Here is a 23110-nt window from a genome sequence, read left to right as displayed (position 1 = left end):
CCCTGATCAAACATCGGAAGATGTTCTCGCCTTTATACAAGGCAACACCAAAGCCGATAAAATAAAGATAAAGGTTTAAAAGTTTAAATTTTCTTACGCTAGGCATATTTTATCTTTCAAAATAAATGTCCCTAACGAGCTCTTTAAAACTATTTGCTCTCCCAACTTCTGGGCAGAGTACATCGTTGTTAAGGAACTCGAAGCGAAGAAAATGAAAAAGCGGCCTGTAGAAATAACTCTTCAGAGACCTGATTTTGCGATTACTGCAATTTCTTCGGCTTTAAATACCGACCCAAAAAACTAACCTACTCCCTAGGTATTTCCTATCAGAATGCAAGAGCAGGCTTCCAGAAATATATATAAATATATATATCCTAAGTTAGCCTTTAGTTTATAACCAACCGCTAGCTTTAAATAAATAAATAAATAAAATATTATATATTTTTTACTGTGCATTTTACAGTCATTTTTTTTCTGAATGTGTTCCGTTATATTATCCGCCAAGCTCGAATAAAGCCGTGCTTTACTAAAGAGTTGACCCGACTTAAGAATTAAAAGTCTAGACTGTATGCTAAATTTAAATTCACCGGTTCTCAATCTGCCCTTTCATCTTATTTATCAGCTCGGTAAAACTACACCGTGCACAACGCGCAGTGTTATAAAAACTATTTAACTCGTTGTAGGGCCCAGTACTGACAGGACCCAAAACAGTTTTATAATTTTCTTAACACTAAACGTAAGCCTAAAACAAATCCTTCCTCGCTTTCATTTGAAAATACTACCACAAATAATGATGAGGCAATAGCCGTTCAACTTTCGCAGTGTTTTCAAACAACTTATTCAAACTCTTCGAATTAACACCTGACTTATTCGTACGACTTACCCAAATTAAACTTAATTTTCTGTCCTAACCTAAACGAAAGCTTCTTTTAGATCTTCATCGTATCAAGCCAGTTTATTCGCCAGGTCCCGACGGAACTCCTGGCTGTGTGCTTAGGTATTGTGCCGACGCCCTGTGCTATCCCCTTCTGAAATAGTTTACCTTGTCCTTAGAAACCTCCCACTTTCCCATTATTTGGAAAGAATCGTTTACTATTAATTATATATTAATACTAGCTGTACCCTGCCACGTTTTTCTTTGGCATATTGTGGTTGCACGCATAAGAAATAAGTCAAACAAAAAAGAATAATTTTCAAATTCATTTAATTCTGTAATACTTGTGGGTATACAATATTCTTCGTTTCTCCATTCTCCGCGTAAATATAAAGACTATCTGGATTTCCGACACGGGAATACGCAACATATAATTGTCCGCGTGAAAAACAATCTGCATCCAAATCTAGACCACACAACTCCAGAGATTGACCTTGAGCTTTATTAATGGTCATTGTGAACGCCAAACGAATGGGAAACTGCAATCTCTTGAACTCAAACGGTGTATCAGTCGGGATCAGAGGAATCCTAGGAATGAGGACATCTTCACCTTTGAAAGGACCATTTATGATCTTTGCTTCTACTACGTTGTTCATCAATTTCTTGACTGCGAGCCGCGTACCGTTGCAGAGTTTCGGGTGATTTATATTCCGGAGCATGATATTCGGCACACCTATTTTTAATTTCAATATGTGTGGTGGCATTCCAGGCAGATCAAGTAAGTTTAGAAATTCCGTAGGGAAATTAACAATGAGTTTACATCTTTGCAATACTTTTCCCATGCCAGATGCTCTGGAAATGTTGAACGTAGGAGTCTCGATGATTTGCATGTTCAACGGCAACTTCAGCGCTGAATGAGCAGTCCTCCCACCAGGTAAAAATGTCGCAGCGATTCCAGATGAAGCAAGAGCTAAAGCTAAGTCCTTGTTAGCTCAAACCGTAGCCAGAATCAATGTAATGAGGAATGTTTTCCCCGTACCTCCTGGAGCATCCAGGCGTCAGCTACCCTTGCCCTGTCGCGTTCATTATTTTGAGAGTGAATCAAATCGATTGCTGCAGAACGCGACTGCCTAATTCTCAATCGTTTCATCTCAAGCCTATCTGCTCGTCTTTCTGCTGATTCCGCGTTGTGCATCTGCATTGCTCTCAGCCGCTCAGTCTCACGAATGGAGGCCCGTTCTTCGTCAGTCATATTCGTAATCTTACGTCTTTTTGTTCTGTATTGCGAGTACGACGACCCAAACTCGACTTCTTGGGTGGCATGACTTCGTTTCTTACTGAACCTGAACAAAAAAATAAAATTTTAATCTCCAATTTCTTTTTTCAATATGTTTTGAATGTTTGACAGGAAATGCTTCGATTCAGCTGGCTGTCTGTAGAGGGCGCAGCAGTAGGGGCCATTGGAAACGCGAAAAAAACTGATATCTGCGCAAACGCAGATAAGCTATCAACATCAAAGGAGACAATAACCGAGCTGGAACCTCAACGCATGTTGTGTAAAAATTTGGGCTTAAACGGTTCAGAACTTTTCTAGTCTATAAAGGAAGTAGACACGAACAGAGCATTTTTTTATATCTAGATTAATTATAAATTTATATAATTATATATAATTATATATTAATATAATTAATATATAATACAAGAAAGAAAGATAACTTCGGCACGCCGAAGCTTATATACCCTTGCAGATAGAACTTCGATGACTAGGAATCCATACAATAAAAATTATATATATTTATGTTAAAAAACAATGAAGTAATACCTGCTTTCATTTAATTTACCTATACATATTATATTTGCATTTTTTCATTCACAGATTTGTATTTTTGCTCCACATCTAACGATCTTTTGTAATGCACCTATGTGATATAGTCGTTCGATTTTCAAAAAATTTGTCACAAAATTTAAGACTGATATAAAATGGTTATATCTCAAATTTAATGAAAATCTGCTGAAAACTGAAAACGTTATAATTTTTTTTAATTTATTCATTCCTTGATCGTTCCTATGGCAGTTATATGATATATAGTAGTCCGATTTTTATAAAACTTTACTTGAAAAATTAAGAGTAATATTAAATGGCTATATCTCAAATTTGAACAAAATCTGTTGAAAACTAAAAAAGTTATAATTATTAATTGTATTAAATTCTCGATCGTTCCTATTGGAGATTATATAATAGTCCGACTTTATAAAACCTAACACAAAATTGTATATTAATATTAAATGGATATATCTCAAAATTAATCAAATTCGGTTGAAAACTGAAAAAGTTCTAATTTTTAATTTTATTAATTTCTTGATCGTTTCTATGGCAGCTGTATTATATGGTAGTTCGAGTTTCGTAAAATTTTACACAAAATTGTAGAATAATAACAAACTATATCTCAAATTTGATAAAAATCTGTTGAAAACTGGAAAGTTATTATTTTTAATTGTATTAACTTCTCGACCGTTCCTATGGAAGCTATATGATATAGAAGTCCGATTTTCATATAATTTTACAAAAACTTGTAGAGTAACATAAATTAGCTATATCTCAAATTTTATTAATTTCTGTTGAAAACTGAAAATGTTATAATTTTTGTTGTAAAAATGTTTCAATCATTTCTATGGCAGCTATATAATATAGTAGCCCGTTCCGGCATATATTCGAGTGAGAGTATATAGAAGACTAACTACAAAGTTTCATTCAGACAGCTTCAAAACTGAGAGACTAGTTTGCGTAGAAACGGACAGACCGACAGACGGACAGGACAGACGGACCGACGGACATGGCTAGATCGACTCGGCTGTTGATCCTGATCAATAATATATATACTTTCTATAGTCGGAGGTGCCTCCTTCACTGCGTTGCAAACTTCTGACTGAAATAATTATACCCTGCAAGGGTATAATAATAAATATAATTATTAATTAATTTAAATTTAATTATTAATTATATATTGTTTATATTATAGAGGAATCTCTAAGTTGTCGGCCATCCCTAAACTTTTTGAAAACATTATCACCCCTCACTTACAGCACCTTTGTAGATCAGTTATTTCTCCATGTCAACATGGTTTTAATAAGAGAAGATCAACAACAACAAAGCAAACAAAAGCCCTTTGGGACCCTTATTGTTTACATTATTTATAAAAGACCTGCCCAAAGTCTTGACTAGCTCCAGAGTGCTTATGTATGCGGATGACGTCAAGCTTTACATGCAATACAATGACGTTGCCTGCCAGTCGGATTTACAAACAGATCTCAATAATTTTCAAACTTGGTGCTGTGTAAACTTATTAAACTTTAATGGCTCGAAATGCAAGCTAATGACATTCTCTCGTGTCGTTCCTAAGCTTGCTACTTACACGCTGAACTGCTGTTGTTTGGAAAGAATTAATTCTGTTGATAATTTGGGCGTCCGCTTGGACCCAAAACTTGACTTTATTGATCATATTTCGTGTATGGTGAATAGAGCCAGGGGTGTGCTTGGATTAATTAAACGGTGATCGAAGGAATTCAATGACCCTTATGTTACTAAATCCTTATATACTTCTTTAGTTCGTCCTATTTAAGACTATGGATGCTGCGTTTCGAGCCCTCAGTACGGCGTCTATAGCAAACGCATCGAGTCAGTTCAAAAGAACTTTTTACTTTTCGCTCTACGCGCTTTAAATTGGGATGTAATCCAAAGATTAACTTCCAACTCAAATAGACTCCTATTAATAAACTTACCGTCCTTAGCCATGCCTTAGTTGTGCTATTTTTGCTAGTGTGAGCACTTTGGCCTGACGAGCGGCCGGCGAGGTACAACGGGGACACACAATTAAAACATAATTGTCGCCCAACAAAGTTAGAACCTACACTCAGAAAAATATGTAAGTGGTTTGATCAATAGTGCAAACTTCAATACAAGGAGAAATAGAATAAAAATCCCTACACTTGAATACAAAAATAACAACACAAAGTAACAAAGTGCAGCAAAAATTTCAAATTAAAGTGCCATTGTAAACATATACATAAAAGTTAGCGGTGTCAAATATCAGCACTGCTGCCTTCAGCAAAAAATTCGTTTATTTATTTGGATACCAAAACCTGGGTTGTTTCTTTTTAAGTATATGAACATAGGAAGAACAAACGTATTTTCAGCCGAATTAAAATAATCGGCCCCTCAATAAATTTTTGTTCAGTGTTAATCATTTTGTGGCCCTATGAGTTTTCCAGGTCATTCAGCCATCGTAAACGCGAATTCGAAAGTGAGAGTGAAGAAGAGCAGGACCAACGACAATATCAATCAGAGCAGGAAGAAATAAGTAATTCATAAACAATAAACTCGGGCGCTGCAGAAATGTTAATTAATGCCGCTGTGGGCCGTCAGGAAGAAAAGCTCAAAGCTGAATTCGAAGCAAAAATTAGGGCAATTACCGAAGAATTAATTAATTTTGCGCGTAGAGGCGCCAGAAATTAAACGCTATGAGAGGGTATCAGTGCCGTGCAGTTCCAAGCGGTTACTATTATAAGAAACAAAATTAAAGGACCAGCACGAGCGCTATTAGTTTCTCACAATACAGTACCCAACTTTGACGCCATTCTGGCTAGATTATACTGCTCCTATGCAGACAAAACATCCTTGCGCCTGTTACGGCAGGGACTTGAGCCGGTCCGTCAAGGGGACCAGAGCCTAATGCAGTATTACGATGAGGTCGAACGAAAATTGACCCACGTTACCAACAAGATTGTCATGACACATGACACTGAAAGGGCATCAATGCTTAATGCAGAGGCTAGCGCTGACGCTCTTCACGTATTTATTTCCGGTTTAAAGAAAATCCTCAGGGCTGTTGTTTATCCAGCACAGCCCAAAGACCTGTCAGCAGCACTGGCTCTAGCTAGAAAGGCTGAGGCCAGCATCGAACGAAGTATGTTCGCAACCACATATGCCAATGCGGTTGAGCAGAGGAATCAAAATACTGATTTCCGCAAGGGCCAAAACTATGCGCCCGAAAGAGAAGGGAATAATTTCGTGGCCAAGTAAAAAAACAAAGCAATGACTCTTGCTGCAAACAGTCCAACTGGGGAAACCAAAATATTTCAAGTCAGTTCCTCTAAATTCAGCCATTCCACGAATTTTAGGCAGGCACTTAACACACATTCCTCAAACGAACAGGCGCCAAAAGGGCAAAACTCTTCAGAGAAAATTACCGGGCAAAGGCGCCTGTACAATGTCGAGCAAGCCGCCAATTCGGATGAAAGTCCGGACTATGAAGACGCGACTGCGGCTGCGCTGAGTGGAACAGTGACACCCCTGACCATAATGACCTAATTAATTTAATTGAACGAAGGTTGGCGGGGAGGATATTAAAAATACTCATAGATACGGAAGCGGCAAAGAATAATGTAAATCCAGTAAGGGAGCTAAAACACATAATGCCGACTAATGTCGACTCCCCATTTACTATGAGTTCCATTCATGGCTCCAGTAGAGTAAGAGAAAAGTGTTTGATGCACATTTTCGGCCCTGATCCTAATCCTGAAGAGGAAACAGGTGTTTTCGCACTCTAACGAGGCGTTCCCACATAACACCGCGATCATCGCGACAATCCGTGCGGAGACTAACGAATCCGTATATTCAAAACTATATCTTTACCCCATGGTAAACCTTTAACTGCTGTTAAAGGATGGTATTATTCGGCCTTTTAGGTTGCCATTCAACAGCGCAACATGGGTTGTTGACAAAAAAGGATCCGATGCCGACGGTAACAGGAAAAAACGAGTGGTGATCGATTTCAGGAAACTGAATGAACGGACCATTGCAGAACGTTGCCACATGCCAAGCATTCCTATGGTTTTAGCAAACTTAGGAAAGGCAAAGTTTTTAACTACCCTAAATCTGAAGTCAGGGTTCAACCAGATTTATCTGGCCGAAAAGGACGGCTTTCTCCGTAAATGGTGGAAAGTATGAATTTTGCCGTCTACCCTTTGGACTGAAAAATGAAGAAGCATCTTTCAAAGGGCAATTGACGATGTGCTGCGCGAATAAATTGCGAAAATTTGTTACGGTATGGTGACGACGTTTGGGGTCATAGGAAAATTACAAAATTCCCTATATGGCACCAAAGAGATCCGGACTTTTACGGAACATCACCCGCTCACCTTCGCTGTGTCCAAATATGAGACTAACCCGAAAATTAAACGTTGGAATGTATTCATCGAAGAGCATAATGCTTAAGCCCGGTAAGGAAAATTTTGTGGCTGACGTCTTGTCTCGCCAGAACATTAATGCAATAGAAAACGAGCCCCAGTCCGATGTAGCCACTGTGCACAGCGAAATCTCGTTGACCTACACGGTCGAATCTACCGATAAACCTTTAAACTGCTACAGAAATCAGATAATCCTGGAAGAAGCAGGACAGCCTCTATTGCGACATTTCATAATTTTCGGAAGCAAGAACCGCCATATTACAATAACACTACCTGCTCAGTTCACTCAAGGAAGTTGTTAACGCAGATGTGGTAATCGCCATTTATTGCGCCTTCCCACCTTAGCATGCATTCACCACGCTTTGGTTATGGAACTCCTAGCCAGCAAATTCTGGCATTGCAAAAAATTTGTGAATGATATCACGGATGCGAATTAGCAGATTGAAATAATTACGAGCGAACACAGCCGCGCCCAAAGGGCCGCTCAGGAAAATGTGAAACAAGTTCTTCAGGATTACTGTTTTCCCAAACTATACAAACTTGTCAAAGAAGTGGTCAGAAACTACAGAACATGCACAAAGTCGAAATACAGCAGAGACCCCAAGAAACAGGAGTTGGGGGTCACACCTATCCCATCATATGCGTGCGAAATACTGCATATTGACATCTATTCTACAAACAAGAAGTTGTTCTTAACCTGTATTGGCAAATTTTCTAAATTCGCCATAGTACAACCATTATTGTCTAAAGCCATAGTGGATGTACGTAGCCCCATCTTACAACTGTTAAGTTATTCCCAAAAACCAGAATAATATACTGCGACAATGAGACGTCCTTCAATTCGGATACCATAACGTCATTATTAAAAAAAAAAAACAATGTGACATAGACATTGTTAACGCACCTCTTTTACACAGTAGCTTCAATGAGCAGGTGGAACGATTCCACAGCACCCTACCAGAAATGGCTAGGTGTATCAAAATTGACAAGAAAGTTGAAGACACAGTTGAACTCGTCATGAGAGCTACGGTAGAGTACAATGAGACAGTGCAGTCATCAACCTGCACCCTATAGAAGCCAACTTGGCCAACAACGAACAAAATATGGCAATAAGACCCAGTATCGAAAAGGCGCAACAGGTAAATCTAGAGAGGTGCAATCCGACCAGAGACCTTAAAAATAACAAAAGGTTAGGGAACAAACTAACCGCACTGTACACAGAAGAACGTGTACAAGCAGACATGGGAACGTCTGTCCTCATTAGAGGGAGGGTGGTCCATAAGGACAACCTCAAATAAAGTTCCTCTTTATTTTTTCACCGTACACTAAGTTTTCGTCCTCCTTATGCGCACAATAGATTTAATATTTCGCTTTCTTACAGGATTGCGGCAATCGTTTTGATAATGTTAGCCATAGTCAGCGCTAGGATGACCAACTACTCACACGCCTAATAATAATAATAATAATGAAAAGTGCTTACTTATTGGTCAACTTAATTTCCACGTAGCATGTAGAACTACTAGATCCTGTATCCCATTAGTGTTGCGCCACTGTAGAATCTCCTTTGAATTACATGAACCTTTTAGAGTGTTATGTGCAAATTATGGTGTCAAACGGGCCATTTGAATGTACTGACCGTAGTGCATCAAAGTCCAATTAAATAATTACCTGTCCGTTATTGGATTCTATTAGGCTGAACTCGAACATTTTAGCATCTGGGCGTCGGATGCATCGGGGGTGCCCGCTATTACCTTAAGTGCAGTGCCTAGGAAGTCTGAGCTTCTAGCAATTCTATGGTGTACTTTAAATACGGACAATAAATCTAACAGCTTTCGCATATGCGACACTGGGAATCACTCAAACAACCTAATAATAGAAAACTCAGTGAGATTACTTGAATGTTTTAGAGCATTTCTCTGTTCCCACAACAGTGGGACTCCGTCTGTAATGGGGATATATTAGGCGTGTGAGTAGTTGGTCATCCTAGCGCTGACTATGGCTAACATTATCAAAACGATTGCCGCAATCCTGTAAGAAAGCGAAATATTAAATCTATTGTGCGCATAAGGAGGACGAAAACTTAGTGTACGGTGAAAAAATAAAGAGGAACTTTATTTTATTTGAGTTTGTCCTTATGGACCACCCTCCCTCTAATGAGGACAGACGTTCCCATGTCTGCTTGTACACGTTCTTCTGTGTACAGTGCGGTTAGTTTGTTCCCTAACCTTTTGTTATTTTTAAGGTCTCTGGTCGGATTGCACCTCTCTAGATTTACCTGTTGCGCCTTTTCGATACTGGGTCTTATTGCCATATTTTGTTCGTTGTTGGCCAAGTTGGCTTCTATAGGGTGCAGGTTGATGACTGCACTGTCTCATTGTACTCTACCGTAGCTCTCATGACGAGTTCAACGGTGTCTTCAACTTTCTTGTCAATTTTGATACACCTAGCCATTTCTGGTAGGGTGCTGTGGAATCGTTCCACCTGCTCATTGAAGCTACTGTGTAAAAGAGGTGCGTTAACAATGTCTATGTCACATTGTTTTTTTTTAATAATGACGTTATGGTATCCGAATTGAAGGACGTCTCATTGTCGCAGTATATTATTCTGGTTTTTGGGAATAAATTAACAGTTGTAAGATGGGGCTACGTACATTCACTATGGCTTTAGACAATAATGGTTGTACTATGGCGAATTTAGAAAATTTGCCAATACAGGTTAAGAACAACTTCTTGTCTGTAGAATAGATGTCAATATGCAGTATTTCGCACGCATATGATGGGATAGGTGTGACCCCCAACTCCTGTTTCTTGGGGTCTCTGCTGTATTTCGACTTTGTGCATGTTCTGTAGTTTCTGACCACTTCTTTGACAAGTTTGTATAGTTTGGGAAAACAGTAATCCTGATGAACTTGTTTCACATTTTCCTGAGCGGCCCTTTGGGCGCGGCTGTGTTCGCTCGTAATTATTTCAATCTGCTAATTCGCATCCGTGATATCATTCACAAATTTTTTGCAATGCCAGAATTTGCTGGCTGGGAGTTCCATAACCAAAGCGTGGTGAATGCATGCTAAGGTGGGAAGGCGCAATAAATGGCGTTTACCACATCTGCGTTAACAACTTCCTTGAGTGAACTGAGCAGGTAGTGTTATTGTAATATGGCGGTTCTTGCTTCCGAAAATTATGAAATGTCGCAATAGAGGCTGTCCTGCTTCTTCCAGGATTATCTGATTTCTGTAGCAGTTTAAAGGTTTATCGGTAGATTCGACCGTGTGTCCGTTATTGGATTCTATTAGGCTGAACTCGAACATTTTAGCATCTGGGCGTCGGATGCATCGGGGGTGCCCGCTATTACCTTAAGTGCAGTGCCTAGGAAGTCTGAGCTTCTAGCAATTCTATGGTGTACTTTTAATACGGACAATAAATCTAACAGCTTTCGCATATGCGACACTGGGAATCACTCAAACAACCTAATAATAGAAAACTCAGTGAGATTACTTGAATGTTTTAGAGCATTTCTCTGTTCCCACAACAGTGGGACTCCGTCTGTAATGGGGATATATTAGGCGTGTGAGTAGTTGGTCATCCTAGCGCTGACTATGGCTAACATTATCAAAACGATTGCCGCAATCCTGTAAGAAAGCGAAATATTAAATCTATTGTGCGCATAAGGAGGACGAAAACTTAGTGTACGGTGAAAAAATAAAGAGGAACTTTATTTGAGTTTGTCCTTATGGACCACCCTCCCTCTAATGAGGACAGACGTTCCCATGTCTGCTTGTACACGTTCTTCTGTGTACAGTGCGGTTAGTTTGTTCCCTAACCTTTTGTTATTTTTAAGGTCTCTGGTCGGATTGCACCTCTCTAGATTTACCTGTTGCGCCTTTTCGATACTGGGTCTTATTGCCATATTTTGTTCGTTGTTGGCCAAGTTGGCTTCTATAGGGTGCAGGTTGATGACTGCACTGTCTCATTGTACTCTACCGTAGCTCTCATGACGAGTTCAACGGTGTCTTCAACTTTCTTGTCAATTTTGATACACCTAGCCATTTCTGGTAGGGTGCTGTGGAATCGTTCCACCTGCTCATTGAAGCTACTGTGTAAAAGAGGTGCGTTAACAATGTCTATGTCACATTGTTTTTTTTTAATAATGACGTTATGGTATCCGAATTGAAGGACGTCTCATTGTCGCAGTATATTATTCTGGTTTTTGGGAATAAATTAACAGTTGTAAGATGGGGCTACGTACATTCACTATGGCTTTAGACAATAATGGTTGTACTATGGCGAATTTAGAAAATTTGCCAATACAGGTTAAGAACAACTTCTTGTCTGTAGAATAGATGTCAATATGCAGTATTTCGCACGCATATGATAGGACAGGTGTGGCCCCCAACTCCTGTTTCTTGGGGTCTCTGCTGTATTTCGACTTTGTGCATGTTCTGTAGTTTCTGACCACTTCTTTGACAAGTTTGTATAGTTTGGGAAAACAGTAATCCTGATGAACTTGTTTCACATTTTCCTGAGCGGCCCTTTGGGCGCGGCTGTGTTCGCTCGTAATTATTTCAATCTGCTAATTCGCATCCGTGATATCATTCACAAATTTTTTGCAATGCCAGAATTTGCTGGCTGGGAGTTCCATAACCAAAGCGTGGTGAATGCATGCTAAGGTGGGAAGGCGCAATAAATGGCGTTTACCACATCTGCGTTAACAACTTCCTTGAGTGAACTGAGCAGGTAGTGTTATTGTAATATGGCGGTTCTTGCTTCCGAAAATTATGAAATGTCGCAATAGAGGCTGTCCTGCTTCTTCCAGGATTATCTGATTTCTGTAGCAGTTTAAAGGTTTATCGGTAGATTCGACCGTGTAGGTCAACGAGATTTCGCTGTGCACAGTGGCTACATCGGACTGGGGCTCGTTTTCTATTGCATTAATGTTCTGGCGAGACAAGACGACAGCCACAAAATTTTCCTTACCGGGCTTAAGCATTATGCTCTTCGATGAATACCTTCCAACGTTTAATTTTCGGGTTAGTCTCATATTTGGACACAGCGAAGGTGAGCGGGTGATGTTCCGTAAAAGTCCGGATCTCTTTGGTGCCATATAGGGAATTTTGTAATTTTCCTATGACCCCAAACGTCGTCACCATACCGTAACAAATTTTCGCAATTTATTCGCGCAGCACATCGTCAATTGCCCTTTGAAAGATGCTTCTTCATTTTTCAGTCCAAAGGGTAGACGGCAAAATTCATACTTTCCACCATTTACGGAGAAAGCCGTCCTTTTCGGCCAGATAAATCTGGTTGTACCCTGACTTCATTAAAAACTTTGCCTTTCCTAAGTTCGCTAAAACCATAGGAATGCTTGGCATGTGGCAACGATCTGCAATGGTCCGTTCATTCAGTTTCCTGAAATCGATCACCACTCGTTTTTTCCTGTTACCGTCGGCATCGGATCCTTTTTTGTCAACAACCCATGTTGCGCTGTTGAATGGCAACCTAAAAGGCCGAATAATACCATCCTTTAACAGCAGTTAAAGGTTTACCATGGGGTAAAGATATAGTTTTGAATATACGGATTCGTTAGTCTCCGTACGGATTGTCGCGATGATCGCGGTGTTATGTGGGAACGCCTCGTTAGAGTGCGAAAACACCTGTTTCCTCTTCAGGATTAGGATCAGGGCCGAAAATGTGCATCAAACACTTTTCTCTTACTCTACTGAAGCCATGAATGGAACTCATAGTAAATGGGGAGTCGACATTAGTCGGTGTTTGGTTTGGTCGCTTGTCCCATTGTGCGGGAGAGCGGAGATCAGCTGGTCGCTCGCTCGGTGTTGGATAGTGCATACGAGGAAGAAGGGATGAGAGGATAAGAACAGTCTGCATTTGCGAACGTCGAGGAACGCACGCCGCCGAACTAACGCCGTACTATTACCACACACACGCCTGTATATAGAAGGTTAAATTAAATATTGAATTTATTCGTTGAGTGTTTGATCTTGCCTGGGGAACCCCTCTTACAATGACCTCTTGCTAATGATAGAAGGGGACACAACTATTCATGGTGGCCCATGAGGGGAACCTGCAAGTTAAAACGTTAAATTTGGCAATTTAGTGTGTAAATAGATTCCGTTAGATCGCTGCCGCGTTAAGTTTGCAAGTCGGCTCGGCGAATTGCCTGAAAAGAGGAAAGCGATACATAGGCGCAATAACGGCGGTTTTCGGAATTGTCGAGACGATTTTTTTCTGCGCTTATTCCCGGCCTCTCGAAACACGGGAAAGGAAACGATGATACATAGACGCCGCAGCTGCAGGTCACGGAACTTTCGAGACGCTTCTTCTTTGTTTTCGCTGCTTCTGGAGGGTGGAATCTTGTGTGTAAACGGAGTAAGTGGACAAGTTGCGTGCGAGATAAGAATTTACCGAATTTTCAAATTACATGATTTTGGGTTGGTGAGTTGCGCTAAGTTTGTTTTACGTTCGGCAGCATGAAATCTGATTCGGAGGCTCCGACTTTGGAGCAGTTAGCAAATTTGCAGGCAAATCGTTACCAATCTCTCAAATCGGTCTTGCAGAATTTTAAGAAGGATTCGCCATCGAGGAAAACAAGACTTTATCTAAAGAACGCGTTTCGGCAGACGGATTCCGTGATCGTGAATCTAGAAGGGTTTGCGGGCTCAAGCTATGCCGGGAAAAGTTTCCTGTCGGAATTCGAGGAGCGCTATATGGACGCCTATTGCGCCATCGCGGAGGACTTGGACAAACTTGGATCCGAGATTCCGGCACCGCCGCCCCCAACAGGTGGGGGCGCCGACCCGGAAGTGCGACTGAACATGCCACAAATGGCAGTTCCCAAGTTCTCCGGTGAGTGTGTGAGCTGGCCAGGATATTATGACGCCTTCATGAGCCTCATACACAACAACAACAATTTGAGTAATGTTCAACGGTTACACTTTCTCAAAGAGTCGTTGCCACTAGGGCGCGATAATGACATCCGAGAAATGCAGCTCATGGAGTCAAACTACGCCGTGGCGTGGAACGCTATCTACGCTTTGCCCAGGTTGCAAAGAGATAGTACAGAATTAATAAGATCGATGTTAAGCACGGTCAATGTTTGCCTGGCTGCATTCCGCCGCGTTCAAGCCTTGGACGGGGAATCGCAGCACTGGTTGGCGCATTACGTAGCATGCACAGGAGCGCTTAGGACGGGCGAATAGCGCCTGCTACCACTGTGGGGGCGACCATATTCTGCGTCGTTGCACAGCCTTTCTGGCCTTGAACTGCTATCAGAGAAAGGATATAGTGAGCAGAGCGAAATTATGTATTAATTGTTTGAGCAAGTCACATGCGCTGCCGCGCTGCACCAGCAACAAGAGCTGCCAAGTATGTGGGCAGCGCCATCACACCCTGTTGCACTTCCCAGTAATGGCTCAGCCGGTCCGGCCTTCAACGCCGCATCTTAGTGCACCCACAGCCACGTAGAACATATCTCAGCAGAGCCGGCGGTCAATTTCGAGTCAAAACCCAAGCGCATCTTGAAGATGCCATTCGGCAACGTCGCCGAATGTTTCTTCGAGGAGCGTACTTCTCGCCACTGCTCGTATCACCGTGCGAAATCCGGTCAACGGGCTGCAAGCCATCATTAATGCTCTCATTGATCAAGGATCTGAGGCGACTATAGTATCTGAGCACGTCGTACAGTCCCTGCATCTGACGCGGGCCAGTACCCGAGCGTCCATTTTTGGGGTCGGCCCCGGGGTTGGTTGTCGTTGCAAGTATACAGTCAATTTTGAAATCGGCAATATTATATATTTCAGATACGTTCTCCCTTCGGTTACTTCCTGCCTGCCGAGTCTTAGCTTCACGCCACAGCGTTTGGATCATATTCGAGGGCTCTCGTTGGCAGATCGTCTCTACTCCCGGTCGAAGCGAGTAGACCTCATTCTAGGAGTGGACATGTTGGCGCAAATAATGTTGCCAGACACCAGGATCGGACTGCCCGGCGAGCCCTTAGCTCAGAATACGCACTTCGGATGGATTCTCTCTGGACGTGCAGAAGGCGTGAGAGAATCAACCCAGTTGCGCTGTCATTAAGTGCTTTTGGACACCGAGGCATGGCTGAAGCGCTTCTGTGAGGTAGAGTCAGTTCCAGAACGCCCTTCGTTATCGGAGGGGGACCTCTGGTGCGAGGCCTTCTTTCAGAAGACTTACGTACGTCGAGGGGATGGCCGCTATATAGTGCGGTTGCCTTTTAAAACCTATCGGGACCCAGCCATGGTCATAGGAAGATCTCAGCAAATGGCGCTTAATCGGTTCCTACAATTGGAAAGACGCCTGTCCAGCAGTCCAGACCGGTGGAGCAAATATATGGATGAGATCGAGGAATACTTCGCGCTCGAGCAAATAGCGCCGGCTGTGGGCAGTAAAAGTAGTTCAGTGAAGAATACTTCCACTAATATGCATGTAACCTCTTGTGTACTCCCACATCACGCTGTCTTCAAGAAGGAGCCTCAGTCGGCAAAGCAGCGAATCGTCTTCGACGCCTCCTCAAGGACAAGCAACGGAAGGTCGTTAAACGATATTCTGTGGACCGGGCCTACACTGCAAAACGACATGTCGGCAGTCATACTCAATTGGCGGAAATATCGTTTCGTTTTCACGGCGGATATACAGAAAATGTATCGCTGCATAGATGTGCACCCGGAAGATGGATCGTCGGATGGATCGATCCACGTTTATGCATTGTCGACGCTAACGTTCGGAACGGCTTCAGCGCCCTTCACGGCCATCACGGTCATTCAACAGCTAGCGAAGGATGAACGGCGTTCATTTCCTAAAGCGGAAGAGGTGTTGATGCATGAGATATACGTGGACGACATTCTTTCCGGAGGACATTCGATAGAAGAGACGGAAGACAAGAGGACCCAGGTGGCGGGGCGATAAAATCCGCGCGCATGGAGTTGCGGAAATGGTCCAGCAATGAAGCGAGTATCCTGCTCTCTATTCCGTTGGAGCATCAGTGCAGTCAGACACCATTAAACTGGGACACCACGGATCCTATCGAGGCGGTAGACATGTATTGGCTTCCAAATAAGGACTGTTTCAAATTTCGGATCAATTTTGAGATACCGGATAGCTTAACCAAAAGGATGATTCTATCGAGCATAGCAAGGCTGTTTGACCCGCTGGGTCTCATCGCGCCGGTCATCATCTCGGGAAAGTTAATACTGAAGGACGTAACTATGGCGAAGAAAACGCATGCAGACGGAACTCTGGCAACTCTGGATTGGGACGACGAGGTTCCTAATGCGCTTGCGGAACGGTGGCAAGCGTTTCGGGACGGCTTGCTAAGGATCGGCGATATTAGTATACAGCGGTAGATTCATTATTCTCCTGGAGCCATAGTTTCGGCTCAGCTTCACGCGTTTTGTGACGGGTCGTCGACATCCTATGCAGCTGCGACTTATTTAAGGCTCCAGCACCAAGATGGAACGTGCTACGCCTCTTTGTTGGCCGCAAAGTCAAAGGTTACTCCTACCAAACCCTTGACCATACCTAGGACGGAGCTGAGTGGTGCCATACTGGCCGTCAAGTTGGTGAAATGGTTAACCGCGGCCAGGTGGATAAATGACCTCCCAATCCAGACCTTTTTCTGGACGGATGGTACAATTCTTCTGCATTGGCTACATGGGGACGTCAATAGATGGAAGACTTTTGTCGCTAACAGGGTCGCCTTTATTCTGGATCATTTTGCGCCATCGCAATGGGGGCATGTAGGGACTAGCGAGAACCCATGAGACTGTGCGACAAGAGGGCTATCTCCGGGTGAGCTAGCGGGCTATGGCTTGTGGTGGCGAGGCCCGGAGTGGCTTACACGCTGTCATGGTGACTGGCCCTCGACGGAGGTCGGTCAGGCCGACATGAATGATGCCGCCTTAGAGGCGAAGACGGATAAAGTTCGCGTTCACCACACAGTCCCGCTGCCATCGTTGATTGAGAGATTTTCGAGTTTCACCCAGGCCGTGAGAGTCGTAGCGTACGTAATTCAAGTCCAATACTGCCGGAAAAGGAGAGAGGCGCACCGGTCCCCTAGGCATCGAAGAGCTCGACCATGCTCTATTCGCTATCGTCCAATACTGCCGGAAAAGGAGAGAGGCGCACCGATCCCCTAGGCATCGAAGAGCTCGACTATGCTCTATTCGCTATCGTGCGCATCGTCCAAGGGGAGTCTTTCGCGTCGGAGCTGACCGCAGTAAAAAATTCTAAGCGGCTGCCCTCCAGAAGTAAGCTCTCGAGCTTGTCACCGATCTTAGTAGAGGGCATACTGCGAGTAAGGGGGCGATTGCGCCATTCTGGTCTGTCGCACGAGCGTCGCCATCCAATAATCATTCCAAGCTCTCATCATTTTACACAACTAGTAATACGCTATTCGCATATCTTGACTCTGCACGGAGGTGCGCAGCTACCTCTGGCGCACACTCGCCAACGGTTCTGGATACTGACAGGAAGGCAGGCGGTGCGATCTATTGTACGGAAATGTGTGAGGTGCTTTCGGGCCCGGCCAATCACGTCGGCACAGCTTATGGGAGATTTGCCGATACACAGAGTGAACCCCCCTAGTCGGCCATTCCTGGCGACTGGAGTTGATTACACAGGCGCTATAGAGCTGAAGGCAGCGCGGTTGCGAAGAACTGCCGTTTACAAAGGATACATCGCCGTTTTCATTTGCCTTGCAACAAAGGCAGTGCATCTAGAAGCGGTGACAGGCCTCACCAAGGAGCATTTTCTGCTAGCTCTGGGAAGGTTTACCGGTCGGCGAGGGATCGTTCAACATCTCTACAGTGACAACGGAACCAACTTTGTCGGCGCGGACAATCTGATGAAGGCATTCTGCGGTAAGCTTCAGGAGAACTATGAGCCGGCCCCGCCTGAGCCGGTAGTCAAGCTGCTGCATTGGGCGGAAGCGACGAAGACGACCCTGGTGCTCGGGTGTGATGTTAACGCGAGGCACACGCTCTGGGGTAGTTCGGAGACTAACGAAAGAGGTGAGTCACTCTTTGACAATAATTTATGTAGAAATGTAACGATATGCAATAAGGGTAATACCCCGACCTTTATCTTTCCGAGCACGGAAAATTTTCAAGGTTGGGAAGAGGTGTTAGACCTTACATTACATGTAGAACATAATAATTACAGGGTCGAGAACTGGAGGGTATCGACAGAACACTCCTTCTTAGACCATAGGTACATTTTCTATGAAATAACGACACCAGTTAAGAAACAGGTGCCAAAAAGAAACCCCCGTAAGACGGATTGGAACAATTTCAGCGAAATTGTCCGATCTAAAGTAAACGGCAGGAGGATCAAGACAATATCCACTGCAAAGGCACTCGACAAGGAGGTTGAGGACCTAACGAACATTCTGAACAACGCCTTCAAAGAGACTTGTAAGCTAGCATTCTCGAAGAAGCAATACCCACCGTGGTGGACAAAGGAATTAAGCGAGCTAAGGAAGAGCGCGAGAAAGTCCTTTAACCACAGCTATGTAACCCGGGATTGGGGAACATATAAAGAGGCACAAAAAATTTACAAGAAGGCAGTATACAAGGCCGAGAAAGAGTCGTGGCAAAACTACTGCGAGTCACTGGAAGGCATAAAGGACACGGCGAGAGTAAGCAAAATCCTCGCCAAAGGGCACATAAGCCCTACCCTGATCAACAGAGCAGATGGCTCTGCTACGATGACAATTGAGGAGTCACTAGGGCTACTAGTTGACACCCACTTCCCAGGAAGCCTAAGAGTGAGCTCGGAACCCGAGGAGGGAACGAGCTCTCAAATGGATACACCTACGAAAGACATCATTACCACTGAGCGAATTCAGTGGGCAATAGATTCTTTCGATAAGTATAAAAGCCCGGGCCCAGACGGCTTAATACCGGCAATGCTACAATCAGCTAAGGAGAGTATTTGCAAATGGCTAAAAGCCATTTACGAAGCTTGTTTAAGACTGACGCACGTCCCACTGCTGTGGAGAGAGGCTAAAGTCATTTTTATACTGAAACCGGGCAGAAGGGGGCACATCCTAGCAAAGGATTATAGACCGATAAGTCTCACCTCCTTCACCCTGAAGACACTAGAGAGACTCCTGGACGTCCACATCCGAGAGTCTCTAGAAGGACATCAACTCTCGGATGCACAGTATGCGTATCGCAGAGGGAAATCTACGGAAACAGCGCTACACGTAGTTGTACATCATGTCGAGAAGACATTACAACACAAACAATACACGATGGCAGCCTTCCTAGACATCGAAGGCGCGTTCAATAACGTGAACCCCGACTCTATCCTGGGCTCCCTCAACTTGCTAGGTATTGAGAGAGGCATCAGAGAGTGGATCGGAGTCATGCTAAGGAGCAGGACGATCACAGCCGAACTGAGTGGCACTCACCTCACGCGGACTGTGAAGAGAGGCACACCTCAGGGCGGGGTCCTATCGCCCCTACTCTGGCTCACAAATATGAACGCCATATTGACAGATCTCAATACGGGTGGAGTCAAAGCAGTTGCATACGCGGACGACGTAGTACTGCTAGTATCAGGACCATACCCTGACGTTATTAGCGAAATAATGACGGGTGCGCTAGGTCGTTTAAACAAATGGGCAGAAACCTGCGGACTAGGTATCAACCCCACTAAAACGGAACTTATGCTCTTCACGCGAAGAACTAAGATACCACCCTTCAACATGCCCAGTATTAACGGCATGGAGCTAAAACTATCGGAGCGAGCGAAGTATCTAGGAGTTATCCTGGATAAAAAGCTCTCATGGAAAGATAACATTGCAGAAAGAGTAAGGAAAGCAAGCATTGCATTCTACTCCTGCAGGAAAATGTTTGGGAACAAATGGGGACTGCACCCAAAGATAATTCTATGGCTCTACACTGCAGTGGTACGGCCAATTCTAACATACGGAGCCCTAGTATGGTGGCCGGCACTAACTAGGGCTTACAACAGAACGAAGCTGACACGGATGCAACGGGCAGCGAGTGCGGGGGCAGTAGGTGCAATGCGCTCATGCCCCGCGGCTGCTCTTAACGCCATCCTAGATATAATGCCGATAGAGTTGTTCGTGAAGGACACTGCGGCACAGAGCGCAGTAAGACTGAAGGCGAGCAATTGCTGGAGGGACTACGGCGCCGGGCACGGCAAGATCCTTGCAAACAGCGGCATTAACACAGACGTTAAGACCGACTACATGATAGCGGAAATGAAATTCGGGAACGCATTCTCGACATCATACCCATCAAGGGATGACTGGAGTAGGGGCAGAGTAGTAGTGGAGAACGAGGTGTCCCTCTACACCGATGGCTCAAAGATGAGCTGCGGCGTAGGGGCTGGGATCTTCGCTGAAAATTGGGGAATTGAAAAGGCTTTCAATCTCTCTAACTCAGCGACGGTCTTTCAGGCTGAGGTACTAGCCATAAGGGAAGCAGTCGAACTTTCCTTAGGGCAGGACCTCAGGGGCAAAAGAGTTCGAATCTACTCGGATAGCCAAGCGGCTATAAAATCCCTATCTGCCGTGAAAACAAACTCACGACTAGTGGCAGAATGCAAGAAGGCCCTTAATAGACTTGCCGACAAAAATAAGGTACAAGTGACATGGGTACCGGGACACAACGAGATCCCAGGTAATGAGAAGGCAGACGAACTAGCCCGTGCAGGCTCGGCGGGGCTAAGTTCTGACTTCGAATTACCAATCTCCCTAAACGCGATCCAGACAAGGATCCATGACCACTTTAGACAGATAGCCAGTAAAGAATGGCAAAGGAAGAGCGATCACAGAAGGTCAAGGGAATGTTGGCCGAGGTACGACAAGAAACGAACCAGGGAACTGCTATCCAACAGCAAGCGGGATATCAGCAGGTTCACGGCACTCACCACGGGACATTGGGCGATCGGTTCGCACGCAATGAAGTTGGGACTGCCATACAACGCAATCTGTAGAAGCTGTAAGCAACCTACAGAGCAAGAGACACCGGAACATCTGCTCTGCTTCTGCCCAGCGCTAAACCACCTCAGATTTCGCCACTTCGGTGCCTACCAGATGGAGTCACTGAGAAGCATAGGTAAGCTGAAAGTTTCAGCAATCCTAGGTTTCCTTGCTGACTCTGGATGGTACTGATAGTGTATTACAACAAAAAAAAACAGAGGGTGTGGATCAAAAAGGAGCTAAGCTCTAATTGGAGGCCCCAACTTCGGGCCTCACCACTGTAACCTACCTACCTACCTACCTACCATGAGAAGCTCATAGCCCCCAAGCTCGCTTCGCAGCGGACCACCTGGCACTTTAATCCTCCGCAGTCGCCCAATTTTGGCGGGCTGTGGGAGGCTAATGTTAAGTCGGTGAAACATCATCTCAAGAGGATCATTGGGGATCGGAGGCTCACCTATGAGGAGTTGTCAACGGTGCTCATAAGCATAGAGGCGTGCCTCAACTCCCGACCGCTCTGCCCTCTCACAGCTGATGCAGATGATCTCGAGGTGCTCACACCGGCGCATTTTCTGATTGGGGACTCCATGCTGGCGCCTCCGGAATATCGACCTCAGTCCAAGTCCTTTGTGGAGCAGTTTCTAGTCCAGCAATCCATGATAAGGCATTTCTGGAAGGCTTGGAGTCGAGACTGGCTAGCCAATCTGCAGCAGAGACCCAAGTGGTGTCAGGAGACTGAGGGCATTCAGCTCCACGACCTTGTCATCATCAAGGATGACCGATTTCCGCCGTCGCAATGGCTACTGGCGCGCGTCGTGGAGTTGCACCCAGGGACTGACGCGTTGGTCCGGGTTGTAACGCTTAAAACCAAGCAAGGCGGTCAGTGTCAAAACTTTGTCCACTGCCGATACGTTCTTAGAGCTCTCACTTTGCGCACCTCAACCATAATGAATTGTTTCTTGCGCACGTTTCTTGTCTCATTTCTCCATACTAGATTCTACCCCGCCTACCACCATGCAGGATCTGGACAAGCGGAGATGTTTCATGCTCAGTCTAGCATTGGCGGGCGGCATGTTTGGTTTGGTCGCTTGTCCCATTGTGCGGGAGAGCGGCGATCAGCTGGTCGCTCGCTCGGTGTCGGATAGTGCATACGAGGGAGAAGGGATGAGAGAATAAGAACAGTCTGCATTTGCGAACGACGAGGAACGCACGCCGTCGATCTAACGCCGTATTATTAACACACACACGCCTGTATATAGAAGGTTAAATTAAATATTGACTTCATTCGCTGAGTGTTTGATCTTGCCTGGGGAACCCCTCTTACAATGACCTCTTGCTAATGATACAAGGAGGCACAACTATTCAATCGGCATTATGTGTTTTAGCTCCCTTACTGGATTTACATAATTCTTTGCCGCTTATGTATCTATGAGTATTTTTAATATGGCGGGGCAACCTTCGTTCAATGAAATTAATTAGGTCATTATGGTCAGGGGTGTCACTGTTCCACTCAGCGCAGCCGCAGTCGCGTCTTCATAGTCCGGACTTTCATCCGAATAGGCGGCTTGCTCGACATTGTACAGGCGCCTTTGCCCGGTAATTTTCTCTGAAGAGTTTTGCCCTTTTGGCGCCTGTTCGTTTGAGGAATGTGTGTTAAGTGCCTGCCTAAAATTCGTGGAATGGCTGAATTTAGAGGAACTGACTTGAAATGTTTTGGTTTCCCCAGTTGGACTGTTTGCAGCAAGAGTCATTGCTTTGTTTTTTTACTTGGCCACGAAATTATTCCCTTCTCTTTCGGGCGCATAGTTTTGGCCCTTGCGGAAATCAGTATTTTGATTCCTCTGCTCAACCGCATTGGCATATGTGGCTGCGAACATACTTCGTTCGATGCTGGCCTCAGCCTTTCTAGCTAGAGCCAGTGCTGCTGACAGGTCTTTGGGCTGCGCTGGATAAACAACAGCCCTGAGGATTTTCTTTAAACCGGAAATAAATACGTGAAGAGCG

General features: G+C 44.4%; 2 protein-coding genes across 2 annotated transcripts; both read left to right on the top strand.

Moving 5' to 3' along the window:
• Window positions 1-16070: 16070 nt before the first annotated feature.
• On the top strand, window positions 16071-19361 carry LOC147642874 (uncharacterized). The gene is made up of 5 exons (XM_086838009.1): window positions 16071-16492; window positions 16676-16889; window positions 16947-17138; window positions 17210-18105; window positions 19316-19361. The coding sequence occupies exons 1-5, from the start codon at window positions 16071-16073 to the stop codon at window positions 19359-19361; spliced, it is 1770 nt and encodes a 589-aa protein (XP_086694135.1).
• Window positions 19362-21693: 2332 nt separating this feature from the next.
• LOC147642873 (uncharacterized) lies at window positions 21694-22282 on the top strand. Its single transcript, XM_086838008.1, has 2 exons — window positions 21694-21985; window positions 22101-22282. The coding sequence occupies exons 1-2, from the start codon at window positions 21694-21696 to the stop codon at window positions 22280-22282; spliced, it is 474 nt and encodes a 157-aa protein (XP_086694134.1).
• The last annotated feature ends 828 nt before the right edge of the window (window positions 22283-23110 follow it).

Source organism: Drosophila serrata, unplaced genomic scaffold, assembly GCF_035046125.1.
Source record: "Drosophila serrata isolate PLE 108 unplaced genomic scaffold, ASM3504612v1 contig_342, whole genome shotgun sequence".
Lineage (NCBI taxonomy): Eukaryota > Metazoa > Arthropoda > Insecta > Diptera > Drosophilidae > Drosophila > Drosophila serrata.
The sequence above is the reverse complement of the archived record's forward strand: the minus strand, read 5'-3'. Positions and strand labels throughout refer to the sequence as shown.

Excerpts from the sequence above, each read along its gene's own strand:
- LOC147642873 (XM_086838008.1), top strand. The coding sequence starts at position 21,694 with ATGCTGGCGCCTCCGGAATATCGACCTCAGTCCAAGTCCTTTGTGGAG. Across the intron at positions 21,986-22,100 it reads GCTTAAAACCAAGCAAGGCG|ATTCTACCCCGCCTACCACC; the intron begins GTCAGTGTCAAA and ends TCTCCATACTAG.
- LOC147642874 (XM_086838009.1), top strand. The coding sequence starts at position 16,071 with ATGGAGTTGCGGAAATGGTCCAGCAATGAAGCGAGTATCCTGCTCTCT. Across the intron at positions 17,139-17,209 it reads TTTCGAGTTTCACCCAGGCC|GCATCGAAGAGCTCGACCAT; the intron begins GTGAGAGTCGTA and ends CCGGTCCCCTAG. Across the intron at positions 18,106-19,315 it reads AAGACGACCCTGGTGCTCGG|TATGCGTATCGCAGAGGGAA; the intron begins GTGTGATGTTAA and ends TCGGATGCACAG.